The following is a 16,971-nucleotide window of genomic DNA, read 5'->3' as shown; positions in this document are numbered from 1 at the left end:
ACCACTCCATTTCAAAGTCCCACTTTTGAAGATTTTTGCAGACTATACTTTTAATTAGTTAGCCAGTAGTCTGTGCTGTGTCTATCCCATTGCATGAGAAGGCCCTTTGACAAAGCTCCATCTTCCACCAGCAACATCTTGTCCGTACGGTAGCGTAGCGCCATAGAAGGGTGGAGAGACGTGTGTGTGTGTGTGTGTGTGTGTGTGTGTGTGTGTGTGTGTGTGTGTGTGTGTGTGCGTTTGAATGTGTGCGTTTGCAGAAAGAAGGAACAGTAATGCGTGTGAATGAGCTGTGCTTTTGGTCCCTAAGGCGAGCGGGACAGAGCTGACGATTGTTCTGGGTGTGTTGATGGGCGAGTCCGCTAACATGTGTTAATGGCAGATGGAGGAGCGCGTACATCAGAGTATACACATATATACTATACACATACAGTACTGTATTTGTAACAACAGTATTCCCTGCCAGCAGTGAGACTATAGAAAATGTGCTTTCCGACAGGAAAAGTGTGTGTGTGTGTGTGTGTGTGTGTGTGTGTGTGTGAGTGTGTGCACAGGTGTGATTGGGTTATGAGTGTGTTCAGTAGCGAGCACCTCTGGTCCAGGTCACGTAAACAAACCTCGGGCAGCAGAGAGCGTGCTCAGAAAGGCTCAGAAAGACATACAAAGATAGAGGAAAAGTTTGAACAGAGGAGGAAAGAAAGAAGGAAGCGTTATCATTCTAACAGCAACGGTTAATATGAATACCAAAGATAATATTGCATCTCCTAGAACTAGCTTCAATTGCTCAGTGTATATAAAATTGGAAGAAAGCTATACTGTGATATTACAGTTACATTTCACTTTATAATTCTAAAATAATTTATACCAACAATAGTTATATTTTATAGAATATTTACATAAATACATTGTCATATAGTAATATTATTGTCAACACATCGTTATAGAAACATACACCATACATAGATGTGTATATAGTCATGTTATAGCCACACGTACACACACACACACACACACACACACACATACGATGAATATACAATCAGAATGAGCTATTGCAATGCTGTGTTGGGTAAAACTCCGTCGGACATTCACTTCTTCTCAAGTAAGTAAGCTGATAGAGAGGAGTTCTGGTGTATTGCTATAAGAAAGAAATTCAGCCCAGCCTCGCACAGTCGTAGCTGAACGTTTCTCGTAAAATCCGAGTATTGCTTCACGTAGTTTCTCTCCTCTGAAGTGATAATCTGGGTGGAGAGTAGAGGAAAAACAAAGATAGGAGCTATGAGCCTCTCGGTTAGTAGTTGAGATCTGTCGCTGCTGTCGGGCAGAACGTTGTTTTTCTCCCCCCCCCCCCCCCGCCGGACTGATCGAACGGAAACAGTTTTGGATCGACGAGTCCGTCGCCTGGATAGAGAGGCAGCCCGCTTGGACGGACAGAAAAAGCAGGTGTCCCGCGTATACAGACAATGTGAAGAGAGTATCCAACAGCCTGCGGCCCCTAGAAGTCAGAGAAGAGATCTTGGGGGCCCAGATGAATGATAAAAGGAGCGATGGTCCGCGGCTGGTAGAAGGGATTGTCAATGAAAAGACCACCTGCAGGGAGTTCAAGAACAGAGACAAATAGAGCATGATCGATTACTACACACACATCTTCAACTATATCATCCATATACATCATCTCTCTATATATATATATACACACACATCCCATTCCCCTAAAGCCACTTCCCCAAAACACATGACCACACACTGCCAGACTTCTGCAGAGCGAGTCCACGAGTGAGCGTTGGGGAATGACGGTCTGCTGTCACTGGTCCAGGTCCCAGAGAAGGAGCAGGAAATGAACGGATACATTAAAAATGGATATCCTGTGTGTATGTGACAGCTATTCCAATCGTGATCATGTGGAGCTGAGTGAAACAGCCTAATAACAAGTATTTAATCAAACGATGTAAAGACTGAACGTGACATGAGACACATGGCAAAGTACATGTATAAACTCATAAAAACAGAAAATAAACAGAATACAACAGCTGGAAATTAATCTTCAAGCATGTGAGATTGGAATAAAGCTTTGGTGATGTCAGACAAATAGCATTTTAAAGGTTTCACGACAACTCAATGGAGCTCAACCAACCATTGGACGACATACTGGGTCCTCTCAGCCAATGGCTGCGCCTCGTCGCTGTAATCACGTCATGACGGGTTTATCTCTCGCCGGTTCATCAACCATAACCGTCTCCTTCAGAGTATATTCTCTTTTGTACCGTTTTTCACCTCTTATATTTGTTTTTACCTGTGATATTAGGTCATTCTTATGTCAGATATGTAAATCTTTATTGTCTTAGTCTAGAGGGGTCGTTTTGAGCCCAGGTTGCAGCACCTCAGTTGGTGCTGATCCTTCTTTTGACGGTTGAGCAAAAGAGTGCAAACACAAAACCACACAAGCAATGGTACTGATATTATGAAACAACATGAAACATAAAACACAGTTCAAACACAAATTCATGTGGGTCCCTTATTGCTGCTTTTGATTGTAATGTGCACCACAGTTTATGTTTGTGGTCCACATGCGGCCTCAGCCTCCCCATCAAGTTGTGGTTTTACATCCATGCCTGTCCAAAATGTCATCACGTCATCATTTTAGCCATTATCTCATTAGCCATTTGTGTGAACGTGTCGTAAATAGGCTGTCACTTCTTGAGTTAATGTGTTTTGTGAGGTCACAGTGACCTTTGGCCACCAAAGTACAATCAGTTCATCCTTGAGTCCGTGCGGATGTTTGTGCCAGATGTAATGCAATTCCCTCCAGGTGTTCCTGAGATATTGCTTTCACGAGAATGAGACGGACGTGAGGTCACAGCGACATTGAACTTTGATCACGTAATCAGCTACGTTTGTGCCAAATATGAAGAAATTCCCTCCAGGCGTTCCTGAGATATCGCGTTCACGAGAATCGAGCGGGCGGGCGGACGGACAACCCGAAAATATAGGGACATAGAAGTGGTCTATGTAGAAGTAACACGTCTTTACTATTTTTCGGCCATTTTAAACCAATTGAATCCGACTACAATATCGTATCGCGCTCTAAAATTGATGCTGCAGCTGGCTAATGTGACTCCCTATTAAGGCTCTGCTTATACTGTAGTTGATTCCACTGATAGCTGTGGGAAATCTGCCAAGCATTAATCTCCACGTTAGGTAATGGGATCGTGCAGCTGAATGCAACACGCAGGCTCTAACAGGAGCTCTCTAAATTCATCCGTTGTCTTCTTGCCTTTCTCTCTGAATATCTATAAGCTGAGGGTCAAAAGGAAATAAGGAGAAGCCCTGAGGTACGTAGAAAGCTTGAAATTCAATCTGTGCATGTATGAGGGTGGAATATTAAAGCTTGATGTAAGTTTAGGTCACAGTATTTTGTGCAGCTTGAAAGACTTGGGCAGTTCCTTTCTCATGTTCGGTGACATAACTGCTCTAAATAGCCAAAGTCCAACCCAAAACAAAAAGTTGCTACTGCAGCAAATCTCTTACCAGATTAAAGCCTTTAAATCAGATAAACACCAGGCAGTGTTCAGCTTTTATAGGAGATACACTTTATTCATTTGTCAACATTATTATTAATTTATTCCTATACATCCTTCACACAGCTCTTTATTATTTCCTTTTTTATTTTACAGAGAACTGTGTGTTGTGTGTATCATATTGCAAAGGCTCTCCTCTTCCTAGCAAAGAATAAACACAATAACAAAAGGCTGATATATATATATATATATATATATATATATTTATATATATAAAATTTAGACTCAAAGAATGAGGTCACAATTCACAGTACAAATCCTTCAAGTTTTTATCTCTTAAGAACTTAAACCTGCAGTATTTTTTCATATTCATAAAAAGTTTTTTTGGAACAGAAAGAAATCAAAAAGCAAAAAATCGCTTTTAAAAATCTTCAGCTCAAGTCTTTAATCCTCTTCCCATCATTGATATCGTAGAAAAACGTTTCCCTTCTTAAAAAAAGCAAATTGTACAGTCTGAATAAAAGTGTTTGGTATGGATGAAAAAGCGCTTGTTGTTGTTGTGTGTGTGTGTGTGTGTGTGTGTGTGTGTGTGTGTGTGTGTGTGTGTGCGTCTCCTGTGCTAAAAGAAGTGGTAGTGGGGGATGGAGTAGGTGGGCATTTTCATGACAGGCAACAGAAGCATTCTCTTTGGCAAACCTAGAGGGGAGACATGAGAAGAGCACAGCTCTGCATGAGTCCAGGGCAACAAATACACCGAGTGCTTTTATTCTCACTACGCTGCACTAAGAGGGCTCCCAAAGGGGGAGTGGAAGTGTGTGAGTACACAAAGTGACACCCTTTCGTCGGTGGTTAGAGGAACCGAGAAGGAGAGCGATTCAGAATGAAAGAGAGGAAAACAAATGGCCAACGTTAATGATTCATTTTGGTTTATTACAACGTGGGTCCTTTCAATGAATTGTACACCGTACGTATGTCAAGTTGGTTGCTGGGAAGTGCAGGTCAACGTTGAAACGCTTTCCTTTGTTTTGTTTTTCAAATAGGTTTGGCATACCTGGGGTTTGGTTCTTTTCAATGATGTCACATTGCCACATCTAAGCAATTCCCTTGGTGAGTACCAAGTTGTTATTATTGACATGATAGACAAACCTAGGACCCAGGTTGTAATAAAGTGGAATAATTATTTAAAAGGGGACAGTTGAGCAGGAGAAGTTGTGGTTGGTACTGTGCTGTAATCTATAGGAACTGGGTCATAATGTATATGTTCAGTGATCTAATGCGCTGTGTCCTCAGACGTAATGCAACATCCTGTTCTCCACAGAATGTGCTAGTGTCCTCGTGAGCCCTGCGGGATTCTAGAAGGCATTGTGTGTTTGCCAACGAGAAAGCCCAAAGCAGCTGCGGGTGCCAGAGCACGGCGCAAAAAGCAGGAAACAGGATGAAAGCTTTGTTTCCAAAAGATAAAAGCAGTAGTTCCCGGTGTTTTCATGTGCCTTTTTTTCTTCCTTCTGATTGAAATGTAAGCCCCATTGGGCCCACCCAAAGATTATTTTTACTAATTAGGACACATTTTCCTCTTATTCTGGAGATATTAATATATTAATAATACCATCAGTGTAAAAAAAAAAAAATCTATTTCTGATTATTCCCCTCTTCTGCAGCTCTACATCATTAGACAACTGGGTGTATGAAGAGAAAACTAACTCATCTTAACAGCAAGTGCATCCAATATTTTGTATATATTTGTGTTTTTTTTTTGCCACACTGGTCACACGTAGGGACCCACTGAGCAAGCCATGCTTAACAGAGACAAAAAAAACAGCAATTCTGAGTATAATTGTAGTTTTTTAACGTCTATCTTTTCTTTCTCAAATAGCAGTGAATTGACATCCTTCCTACTTGTAGGAGGTTACAGCTCAGAGTCAGCTGAACGCGCAGTGATTGCCCACCAGGACACGTGACGGAGTATACTGATGAGTCATGGTGGCAGAGAGGCACACGGTGCGCAAAGATTTATGCTTCATCACCCCAAGCTTCCAGACTGCGACCATTTAGGCGCATTATCAGGAGGCAGTGCTCCTACATTTTTAACCAGGAGCACCAGTGTGACTTGCAAATAACCCCCCCGCCCCCCAAAAAAATCTTCTGTGTGTGTGTGTGTGTGCTGCTGGTTTGCGATGGCACTAATGGCATTCATTACGTACTTAAAAGGTACCAATTCTGATCCATCAACGGTGTGTAGATTGATTTCGAGAGTGCAACTGAAGGTGGACACTAGCTCTGTCACAAGCAATCCCAAAACAATTAGTCATCGGTTTGGAAAGTTGTAATTGCATATTGCCTCCAGCGCTCACCCGAGAGAGAGAGAGAGAGAGAGAGAGAGAAAGGGAGATGAAGTCAGGGAGTGAATGAGAGTGTGTGTGTGTGTGTGTGTGTGTGTGTGTGTGTGTGTGTGTGTGTGTGAGCGAGCGAGAGAGATAAAGGCACTTTTCCAGTCTCTGGAACGCATGCATTTGAATGTCACATTTGATAAGATGACAGACATACTTTATTCATAGTGGTGGGTTTGGCTCCTGTAGCTGCATTTTTGCTCGTGATTTGATCCGTTTCGAATGCAGAATTTATTCTTTGATGTCCATGTTTAAAAAAAGCACTATTTCATTGAATGATTTTTGTTTAATTAAAGCACCACATCCCTTTGTGACTTTTCCTTTAAAATAAAACAGCACATTGCTACTTCTGCAAATGATCTATGCATTACTAAAGCATTTATCGGAAATACTGTTATTATATTAAAAAGAAAATAAATGAAACATTTGAATGCGTTGTCTTGCATGTCGATTAAGTGGTGCTCCAAAATGTTGTGCTACTTCTGTTGTGGACAAAAGTTTAGTTTAGAGCCCTGCACCCCCACAGAAGAAACAGGGCATTTAATCACCCATTTATTTGCCAAGTCTTTCCATTGGCCAGGCATGAAGCAGCCTACTGAATGCCTTCTCAAATATTTTGAATGTCACGGCCATTAACAAACACAACAAAATAATTCCGTTGCTTAAATTTTTCTAGTTGATTAAAGCAGAAACTACCATTGGATTCTGAGTATTTCAGTAAAAAGACATTTTGCAGATTCCAGGGAATGAAACGAAACACTCCAAACGGATGTAGAGCTCCACCATAAACAGAACTACTAAGGTGCACTTCATATTCAGGGCTGATGGGGTCTCAGGAGGGTACTAGACGTGTGCTTCGGGCCCCGGATCAGTTTCTTCTAGCACATAAGACCCATTCAAACTCAAAGCTGTAGGACGGACAGAAAGGCCTCCCGATGCTACATGTGTGCACACGCTACACAAGGCCGAGTCTGTCGAGGTAAATATGACCTTGTCCGACAGAGGGACGCATGTGTGACTGAATTTTGCACCAATACCTCTGCTGTCAAAGGTCAAGGATTAGTATAGATTTTAGCCCATGCATGTGTGTGTGTGTGTGCGTGTGTGAGAGCCCAGTGAGGACATGGAAACCCCTGAGCAGCAGTAATATGACAGGAGCAGCGCTGCAGTGGCAAGGCTCCTCCTGTCACCCTATGCTAAATTAAGTGGCGGGTAACGTGACAAACTCACACTATGTGTTCTGCTAATATCAACAGAAATATATATGCAGCAAAGCAATGCGTCGTGGGTGTACTATAGGAAAGCTTGTAGAGTTTGTTAGAGGTGGCTGTTTCATCGTACAGTTTCCTACTCTTTACCATTTCAATTCTAAGATAAGCAGGTATGTGTGTGTCATCACGATTATGATCAGTTTCTTTTGAGAGACTATAGCTTGAGACCGATGGCAGCTCTTCACTGACAGATCGGTGATCCAACCAGAAGAGATGAGGAAGAGAATGGCAGATTAGGATCAAAGTGGTGAGCGGATAATAAGCCAAAGAACAGACTGAATAGCTTGAAGCGCGTAACAAAGAAGCAACAGTTTAGGCTTTGTGTACTTGTGACTGACACTCTGGGCCAAACCCTACAACTTGGATTAGAATGGGATCAAGTTTATTTAGAGAAAAGGGGAGAAATTGAATTGAAAGGACGTGGCGAGGAAGGGTTGGCGGTGTAACATAAACCCAATGAATGATTAATTAACCCATGAATAGTTAGAAGTTCTGCAGGATTAGAAGGGAACCGTATAAGAGAGGACAGAAGGTGGAAGAAGGTTATGGATGGTAGAAGGAGGATAAAAACCGGTTGACAGGCTAAACAAAGAAGAAGCACATACCATATGCAGGAGCAGCTGCTGCAGCAGGGCTGTAGCCATACGGTGTCCCAAAGCCTGTTGGGGAAGAGGTTACAGCGTCTAATTCAATTGCGCACTTGTTTAATTCCAGGCTGCATTTAACAACATGTTTGGTCATCCTGCACTCTAGCAGACACTTATAGGTTCAGGGTAAGGCACCTGAGTGGAAGCTACTATCCTTCCTAACAAGATCAACATACTGTACAGTCACAAACAACAGGGTCATATATTAGTGGAGGTTCAGCACAAGCTGAAATCAAAAGGAAGGGGCATGAATAATATCATGTTCAATAAAACCTGATGTGATTACAACAAATGTAAAGTTATATATATATATAGATATAAACATATAAAGCTTATTGCCTCAGTAAAAACAAGAAACCCACACACAGCTCTCCTCTAACTACCTTGCGTGACGTATCCAGGTGCGGCTGCACTGACGAAGGCTCCTCTTGCGAGCGCTGCTCTTCCTCTTCCTCTGGCGACCTGAGCTGCTACTGCTGAGGCTGCTGCTGCGGCGGCCAGCGCTCCTTTAGTCTGGATACGGACACACTATAGACGAGTGTGTTTCAAACATAATGAAGAGATAAACACAGTTTTTAGATACATAGATTAAAAGAGGTATGTCTGCATAAATACGCTGCACAGACATAAGGCATAAAGCACGCACACACACACACATAAGACAATGTTCTAATGCAATAAAATAAATGTGTTGGCTCATTGACACAATAAGTGTAAGATAATTATTGATCTGATTAGACACTTGACAAACACAGTGCCATGTATTACTGATGGGTGAACAAAGTGGACAAAGTGTCCCACAGCTCTGCAGAATTATTGGTGACTGATCACAAAAGGCTATAAATTAAACATTATCGTCTACAGAGCTGCACTGACAGCGGATTGCTTCGATTGTATGTTTCGTTGTGTATGTGCAAATTCCCCAAACTGAAACAGTGCCCTCTGTGCCTGGTATGTATTGTATGTGTGGATCTCTTCACCTGAGGCAATATCTTCTTTTTTTTGTTTGCAGCTGCGTTGGGACCAGAGAAGAGCTTCTCCAGAGCTGCCAGAGCAGCACTGGCCTTTGCTACTTTTTTGTTGGGGCCTGCCCCACGAAACTTCTGTCCATCGACCTCCACCTAACATGCACACACACACACACACACAGAATGTCAATCAGAACATGTTTTATGATTCGAGTTAGACAAAAAGGAACACATTGCATTTCGGGCATCTGGTAAAAACGTATTTTTTCCACGATGGATTTTCTATTCGAATTATAGATGCTACTAGTGGGTTCATATTTTATGTTGCAGCTCTGTCAAAACTAACAATCCCACAATCATTTTGCCCAAGACCCATGCGTTTATCAGTCATCAGTGAGTCAGCCAGCGAGTCTGGCTGAACAGGACGGCTTGTTTAGCGATGCCCTGCTGTCAAGTAGGCCTGCTAATCAATCAGCAGAGCGATGGAGCAGCCAGGCATGTCGGAAAACAACACACCCCACAGAGAACAGCCCTGCTCCAGGAACCAAGTTGACTGATTGACGTTGCCGGTTTTCAGCCTGTTTCTGAGTGTGTGTGTGTGTGTGTGTGTGTGTGTGTGTGTGTGTGTGTGTGTGTGTGTGTGTGTGCGCGGCTTAGCCTCTCTGTGTGTCTCCCTCTGGTTACAGTGCATGTGTACTTGTGAAATATTATTCTATACTATTTGGATTATATGTCATGGCCGCACAATCTGTTACTTGTTTTGTAATCTTTTATCAGAGTCAGACTGTGTGTGTGTGTGTGTGCGTGTACATGAAGCTTTTACCTCCATAACAAAGCGTTTGTCGTGGCTGCCTCCACTTTCAGAGATGAGTTCATACTTGAGGCCTCGTCTCTTTTCGTTTAGCTCCATGACGGGGTTCTTCCCACTTGCTGTCAGTATGGGACCCTGAGTTCGCACCTGGAGAGTGAAAAGATTATTTAAGTAATTTAACTTCAAAGCATCTTCTTTGCTATATTAGAAAGCACGCGGTGGACAGTAAACCTCGGAGACTGAGCCTGAAGATTTAACAAAGTTTGGATACCTCATCACATTTTAATCACTTACAGAGTCAGACTTAGATTTAAAAGGATTTGAACTTAGTTTAAGCATTTGTGTATCTGCACACGTTTCTCAATCCCCACCTCCAGAGTGTTGGAGCTGTCCGTGGAGTGTGCTGGGTTATTGCTTGTGTGTGACGACGTCTCGCTCTTCCCCTCACCGTCCGACTTCTCGTCTGAACTCATGGGGTCCAGGTCTGAGTCAAAACCTGTCGGGTAGCCCATCGCCTGGAGAACCTAGAGAGGGAAGATGATGTTAGAAGGGAAAAAAGGAGTTAGAATGAAAGCAGACAAAACTAAATCTTAGATCATTTGCTACGACAGTTTTTCTGATTAAAAAACTATACAAAAAAAAACAATTTGTATTTTGCTGCTATTGTGCAGGCCTAAATTAATGCATTTACTCTTGGTGTGTTGTTTTCATTGATGTGAAAATCCAAAGTGACTAAAACAACAACGCACTGTACTTATACACAATCTATGTAATAAAATAAGACTAAATGGGATGAGATAGAGTTTACAATATGAGAACAAATTCCCACCGGCACATTTACAACCCTTTGTGTGTGATGGCTCTGTTTTGAACAGACTTTATTGGCATTATCAGCCATAAAGGAAGAGAGCTGCTACCTCGGGCAATAAGAATGAAAAGGAGTGTCTAAACAGGAAACACAACCATATCCATAAATGTGTTAACGACACAAATTACTACATTTGAACAAAAGCAATTCTACCGGATGCAGCAATACTGCAGTCTACTGCATGTACTGATATGACAGACTTTCATCTAATTCACACAATGGTTACAATAAAGACATTATAATATACTGTCGGCACACAGAGTCCTAACAGCACACAGAGCAGAAAAGTGATTCAGAACAATATGCACGACAGAGAGAATACAAGTGTGACACGTTTTTGACCCAAATGGGTGATTGCGTTGCAGCTGCTAAACCAGCCAATACAGTGAGAGAGATACAATGAGAGAAAGAAGGGGAGATCAAAAGGTGAGTACATGAGAAAAAGAAAGAGAGTGACAAGAAGAATGGAAAAGGGGGAGAAAGAGCCTTTTATGGAAATGGAACGGATAGCGGATTAGCCTGGCTCTGTGCTCTGGAGAGCCTCTATGTTCACAACCACTTTGGGATTACATGGATTTGCCCACCTCCATCCCTACACATATATACACACACACACACACACACACACACACACGCACACATGCACGTACACAGACAAAAACATATTTATAGATACACACAGGTTTGGGCTGCAGCTGGAGCTTGGATATTTCTTCAGGTAGTCAAAATGATCTTTTTTTTTTATTCATGGGTCTTTTATCATTTCGCTGCTCTGTGTCCAAATAAGCTCAAAATAAATCAGAGACGATGTTCTTTCTCCTGTCAGTTGCACATGCATACCACACACACACACACACACGCACTTCCCCTCCTTTTTCATTCCCTTTCCTGCCTACCTTAACAGCGACGTGGAGCTTGGCGGTCTTCTTGGAGGATCCAGATGCTTCATAAATGGTTCCGTCCAGATCCACCGACATGGTGAAGACCGGAGCGTGAACCGGGCCCGACTGGGACAGCAGGCGATACTGCAGCCCCGGCCGGATCTGGTTCAACCGCATCAGGGCGTTCATTGGCTGGTTGGAGTCAATGGCTTTACTGTCCAGGACTAATGCAAAAAGAATGGAGGGGGTATGGTTACAGTAGAAAGTAGAGCATATTAGGATAGATTTAATAAGGTTTTGTAGCAATTATTCAGCCGGAATTGGACAGACTGGGTCAATTCAGAGATACTGTTTGCAATAAATCACATTTTCTAAAAGGTTGTCAGCACACTCGACGGTTGTTTTCATGATGAATAAAAGGTGCCTCTCTATTTTCGCTCTCTTTCAATCACTATCGTCGTGTTTGCCAATATCTAAAAATGCCTCTCTGTCTCCATTAGGCGTGGATCATCTTCTCCTTGCATGAAGAAAGAGCTGGGGATGGTTGGGTGGCCTACTAAAACGTTAGCAATCAATATACTATTGATCCGGCTCCGAGAGATGGAAAGGAATGTGGAGAGAAGCAGACAGGGAAAAATATAGAAGTGGAGGAGAGAAGCAATGCTTGTCTGCAGACAACGGAATAAGATTACTTCCATCTCTAAGCATTGCGCGGCTTTGTTTTTAGTGGTTGGAATGAAAATAAAATAAAAAATAATTAGTGTGAATTAACAGAAAAAGCCTGAGAAACAGATTTAAACACTTATACGTTTTTTCCTTCCCCCTCTTACCTTTCCTCAGATTCCTCTTCATCTTCTTGATGAGATCCTTGTCATCCATTGCTCCATCCTCGTATGGCCTCTTCAGACCTAAGCCTGAGAGTAAACAAGAGAGAGAGAGAGACCCGGAGAGAAACACACATAAAGTTACTAATCAATCATTGACTACAAGAGATGTTAACATGAACACAAACACAAACAAAGGCACTTATGTGTGACAGAAGAGAAATTCAGGCTAAGGCCCAGAAAACAAGCAATATGTGAGAAGAAGCACCCACAGACAAGAATAGACAGGCAGACCGGAAAAAAGTCAAACGATGGGGAAGACATATAAACTTGTTTCTTGCATGCACCTTAATCTGTAAATACTTTGGCAATTTGCCATGTCAGCGTCACGAGGAAACAAAAGGCTCGAATTGATTTTTCCACGAAAGTCGCCTTGAAAATGTGCCAAGAATGAACAAAAGCAGAAAGATTCCTCAATAAACTACACACGGGTACCGTGGTGGAAGAAAACAGGCTAAACATCATATTTTTGTGGCGCTTCGCATGCCAGCAATATTGACGGCGCTGTCAGTGCGTCAATGTGTAGAAAAAACACAAAAGGTCACGTCATGTGTGAAAAGATTTGACGGAAAGCCCGACCTATGACCGAAAGCCATCTGCCTGAATGCTGTATGTTTCATATGAGGAAGACGGACTGACGAAAAAAAGCCTTTTCACAGACAGAGACAAAATGGAAACATACAGACAAATAATCAGACACACCTTCTTTATCAGACCATGGATATTTCTGCGATGGCTTATTTGAGGGAAGAGGCTCCATCTCCAACACCTTGTAGATCTGCCCGAACGCCATGAGTCTGAGAGCATGCTGTTGGACGTAAAACACACGAGAAAATCAAGAAAATCTGAGAAGAACGTTATTGACAGTAAGGACATTAATAGTCAAATCCTTTACTATTCATATACTGGCATAGAGGTAATCCAGTAATTTAGTAATGCACTTGAAAGTTAGATCCTACTTTTCCCATAATGCTAATTGAGAGTGTGCTTCTTAGACCTTCCCTGCCTCCTAAACGCCCGCTTGCGTCAAACAGAAGACGTCCAGTTAAGTCAGTAAAGCCATCATAACACGGACCAATGCAAAATGAACACCCTGCAGGTTGATACATGTATCCAAGATATACAGAAGACTTGTGGTCGCATTTTCATTAAAGCTGCTGTGCTAATGTAGGACAAAGGTGGTAAATTCTGGTTGAATAACTGAGACAGAGAAGAAGTTAATCTAGAATATTCAGGCTGATGTAATGATATTCATCTTCACAAATATCAAGAGGCCAAGTCTACACATAGAAGCACATCGACACATGTGTACATATGTGAACGAGCACTAAATCTCGGCCAGGTCTGTGCATTAATGAATGTCGACGTGTTTATAAAAACTAGTTATCTTGCAACACAGAGAAATCAAGTATGTACTCAAAGATATACCGACCAGTTATGTGTGTGTTCATTTATCATTGTCAATCTAGTGTACACATCCTCAAACAAACAATGAGAAAGATAAGCAGAATGGGCCACAGTGGCTCTGCTAATACAGAACCATTAGGGAGGTAGAGTGTCTCAGATATTCATGAGGCTGGGTGTAGCTCATTGACAGAACAGCTCCCTCTCTAATATCTGCTCTTGTATCTGCTCCAATACAATTATCCCCATTGACATTCCAGCCTCGTTCAGGCTGCCTTCAAAGGGAAATGGACGGCAGGATTCACTAAGCCATGCGGCTCAGAGGCTGCCTTGCTCAGTCGAGTGTGTGTGTGTGTTTGTGTGTGTGTGTGTGTGTGTGTGAAGAAGGACATGGCGGCACGCACGCCCCAAAGTGCACGCACACAAATACTGTCCACGGGGTGTCAGAGATGGATTTATGGCTTACAATGGCAATAGTTTCCCACACCAATCATTAAAATGCAGCACCACATAGCGCTTTCTGGAGTGTGTGTGTGTGTTTGTGCATGCAGATCGTGTGGTTAAGGTGGTGATGGGGTCATTCTGTCTGGTAATAGGCGTGTTGCTTACAGATTCCCAAACACTGACAGCTCAGGGCAAGTGCAGCTGGGTGATAACAACTATGTCTTTAAGTTGATGTGTGTGTGTGTGTGTGTGTACCTGTGCACGGTAGGTAATGGCCTCAGCCTGCTGGTCGGTCATGTTGGCTAGTGTGTTCGTTTGCTCTTTCTCACATGGGTCGTGTAAACCTGGACCACCTTGGGGAAGCCAAAGAAGATGACACACACACACACAGACACACACAGACAAACACACACACACAAAGTCAGTTGTTGTTACTTTATTTACTGACACTGCAGCTCAACAACATTTAATAAGGCTCCACTGTTATGAAATAACAGCAGCTATCATTAAATTGAACTGGTCAAACTGGCTGTGAGGTATTCAGACCAGTCACTTAATTCAAAAGGTAAAAGTCCTCATCCTGTAATTGCTCCACATTTGTGTTATATCTACAGGTTAATATTCTCCCCTGTACATTCATTCTAGATTAAAATTAAACATTCATATACACTGTTCTTTCCCCTTTTAAAATATTAAATTAAACTCAGCTTTTACATACTTTTGAATATGTTTTGCTAAGAGTGCCGAAACATTCTGTAAGAAACCCTGCAGCTGCTCCTAATTAAGATGCTCTCATAATAATGACTTTCCTCAGACAGCTGTGCTGGGTCACTGATAATGTGTCGACCTCTCTTAGAGTGTAACAGCATATCTGCTCATCAACCCAAACCTCGCTACGCTTACCAGTGATGCCAATTTGCATGGAAACACACACACACACACACGCTCCTCTGTCGATTTCTTTAATCTCTCCCGCTGCGTATATTCATGTTTCCACCATGGATCCATACCTGGTAGCAGTATTCCTGAGGCCAGACACTCCATGACTCGACGCAGGGCTTCTCCAGCCCCGAGGGGTCTGTTGCAGGTGGCTATTGCCTTCTCGCAGATGAGCTCTAAGGGCTGCAAACACACACACACACACACATATATGAAGACAGATGAACATGCGACGATCTTTTGAAAATGGCTCACCATCTGTTGCTTGAACGTTGTGTGCACATGCTATATTTAGCTGTTTTCTCACATAAACGTAATTCAGCTTTCTTGCTAACAAAATTAAAAGTACTTCTGTCAATCAGATATTAATGACGCCCTGTTTTGGGGTTCTTCAGCCTTGTACGGGCCACACGGTTCACTTATGGATGACGTTTGAGCACAACTCATTCAGATTTTAATAAAAATAGGAACCGCCCATTACAGCAGGGTGATGAAGGGTGTTTTGTATGCACAAATGCAGGCAACAGCATTCAAATGAATGAAAGGTCAAGGGGGCTGAAGACTTTCTTGTTATTTCACAGGATTAACACTCAAACACGGGCAAAAGACTCACCCATCCCTTGAGCGGTTCCCAGACGGGGTGTCTATTGCACATGTCTCGAAGTATCCTGAGAACGATAACGCAGGACTTGAGCCCGTTCACTCGAGCCTGAGAGAGATCGAACGATCGAGGGGAGAAGGAGGAAAGGCGGAGGGATGCAAGAAGGAAGATTTAACAGAAAGAGGGAGGAAGGGAACACGTTGAGTGCGGGAGGAGTGGTATTTGTGCAAACACATACAGATAAACAGCCTGCTTTACAATGAAGTGATAGTTTCTGTCTAAAACCCCCACAAGAGAATGAATATCCTGAGTTCTGAAGACACTAAACATTTTGAAGATAAAACATATAATCATGTTTTACTAAAAGTATTCCTCTAAATAAAAGAAAATGTTGTCAGTAAGGTAAGTGAGTTGGGAGATAGATGGGGGGGGTATGGGAGGGGAATCAAAGGGAAGCACTGACATACTGTACAGAGCAGGCAGGTTCACATAATAGCCAAAAAGAAAAAACAAGTATTAATCATTGCTTTTGTAGCCTTACGATTCTTCTTACATTCATCTTACATTCAATATTACACTTTTTGTGTAATATTTGTAAAAACAACAATCTTGCTAACTGAACTGGTGACGACTATGCATACAAACACGTTTAGCAGCCATATTGCCTTTAACTTTGAGATTACTTGTAATAATTCTAACGTGTAAATTAAAACTGATGATAGTAGGTCATGTTTCCATACTTTGAATCTCTTCTAGATGAGTCTGATCTGATCATTAGCACCACAGCATTAGCTGGCAGTGAGTCTAAGCCCGCTGGGCGAATCGTCAGGCTACAATAAGCATCGGGCAGGAAGACAGGAAGTGAGTGGGTGCCGACCTGGAACCACTTGGCGTGTCGCAGCGCTGCCAGGGCCAACAGACATCTGTGTCTATCCAGCACCTCCCCCTCCTCCTCCTCCTCCTCCTCCTCCTCCTCCTCCTCAGCCTCCACTGTCTGCGCAGCAGCACCCAACACTGCCACAAAACAATAACAACCCAATGTAGAGAACGTGAAACACACACACGTCATGTCTGAGTGTGTGTGTTTGAAATGTGTGCGCGTGAATGTGTGCAGACGCACTTGGCATTGAGTGCGAATGCACACATACACAAACACACATGCATGGATATTTTTGGTACATACAAGGTGCTTTTCATGCCACAAAGTTGTTCTCCTCCTTGTAGAAAGCGCCGGCTCTCGACAGATCACGGATCTGTGATGAATGCACAGAAAGAAAAAAAAACCCACCTCACGTCTATAAACGGTGTGTCATTTTCAACACTGTGATAAGTCGAACATGTGTTAACT

General features: G+C 42.6%; 1 protein-coding gene across 3 annotated transcripts in view; it reads right to left on the bottom strand.

Annotated features, from left to right (window-relative positions):
- Positions 1-869: 869 nt before the first annotated feature.
- Positions 870-16,971, bottom strand: part of strbp (spermatid perinuclear RNA binding protein) — a 64,595-nt gene continuing 48,493 nt past the window's right edge. For 2 of the 3 annotated variants that reach the window (XM_079179405.1, XM_079179406.1), the window contains exons 7-19: positions 16,501-16,637; positions 15,636-15,731; positions 15,094-15,205; positions 14,339-14,436; positions 12,938-13,043; positions 12,182-12,265; positions 11,367-11,575; positions 9,974-10,126; positions 9,615-9,749; positions 8,804-8,944; positions 8,207-8,351; positions 7,782-7,835; positions 870-1,590 (exon numbers count right to left, since the gene is read on the bottom strand). In XM_079179405.1, coding sequence (XP_079035531.1) covers positions 1,496-1,590; positions 7,782-7,835; positions 8,207-8,351; positions 8,804-8,944; positions 9,615-9,749; positions 9,974-10,126; positions 11,367-11,575; positions 12,182-12,265; positions 12,938-13,043; positions 14,339-14,436; positions 15,094-15,205; positions 15,636-15,731; positions 16,501-16,637 — 1,565 coding nt within the window. In that variant the 3' untranslated portion in view covers positions 870-1,495. Of the gene's footprint in view, positions 1,591-3,586; positions 4,215-7,781; positions 7,836-8,206; positions 8,352-8,803; positions 8,945-9,614; positions 9,750-9,973; positions 10,127-11,366; positions 11,576-12,181; positions 12,266-12,937; positions 13,044-14,338; positions 14,437-15,093; positions 15,206-15,635; positions 15,732-16,500; positions 16,638-16,971 lie in introns of those variants that run through there. The other variant, XM_079179407.1, reaches the window with a different exon arrangement.

The sequence above is a fragment of the Pholis gunnellus genome (assembly GCF_910591455.1).
Source record: "Pholis gunnellus genome assembly, chromosome: 18".
Taxonomy (NCBI): domain Eukaryota; kingdom Metazoa; phylum Chordata; class Actinopteri; order Perciformes; family Pholidae; genus Pholis; species Pholis gunnellus.
Note: the sequence above shows the minus strand (reverse complement) of the source record. Positions and strands in the feature narration are given on the sequence as shown.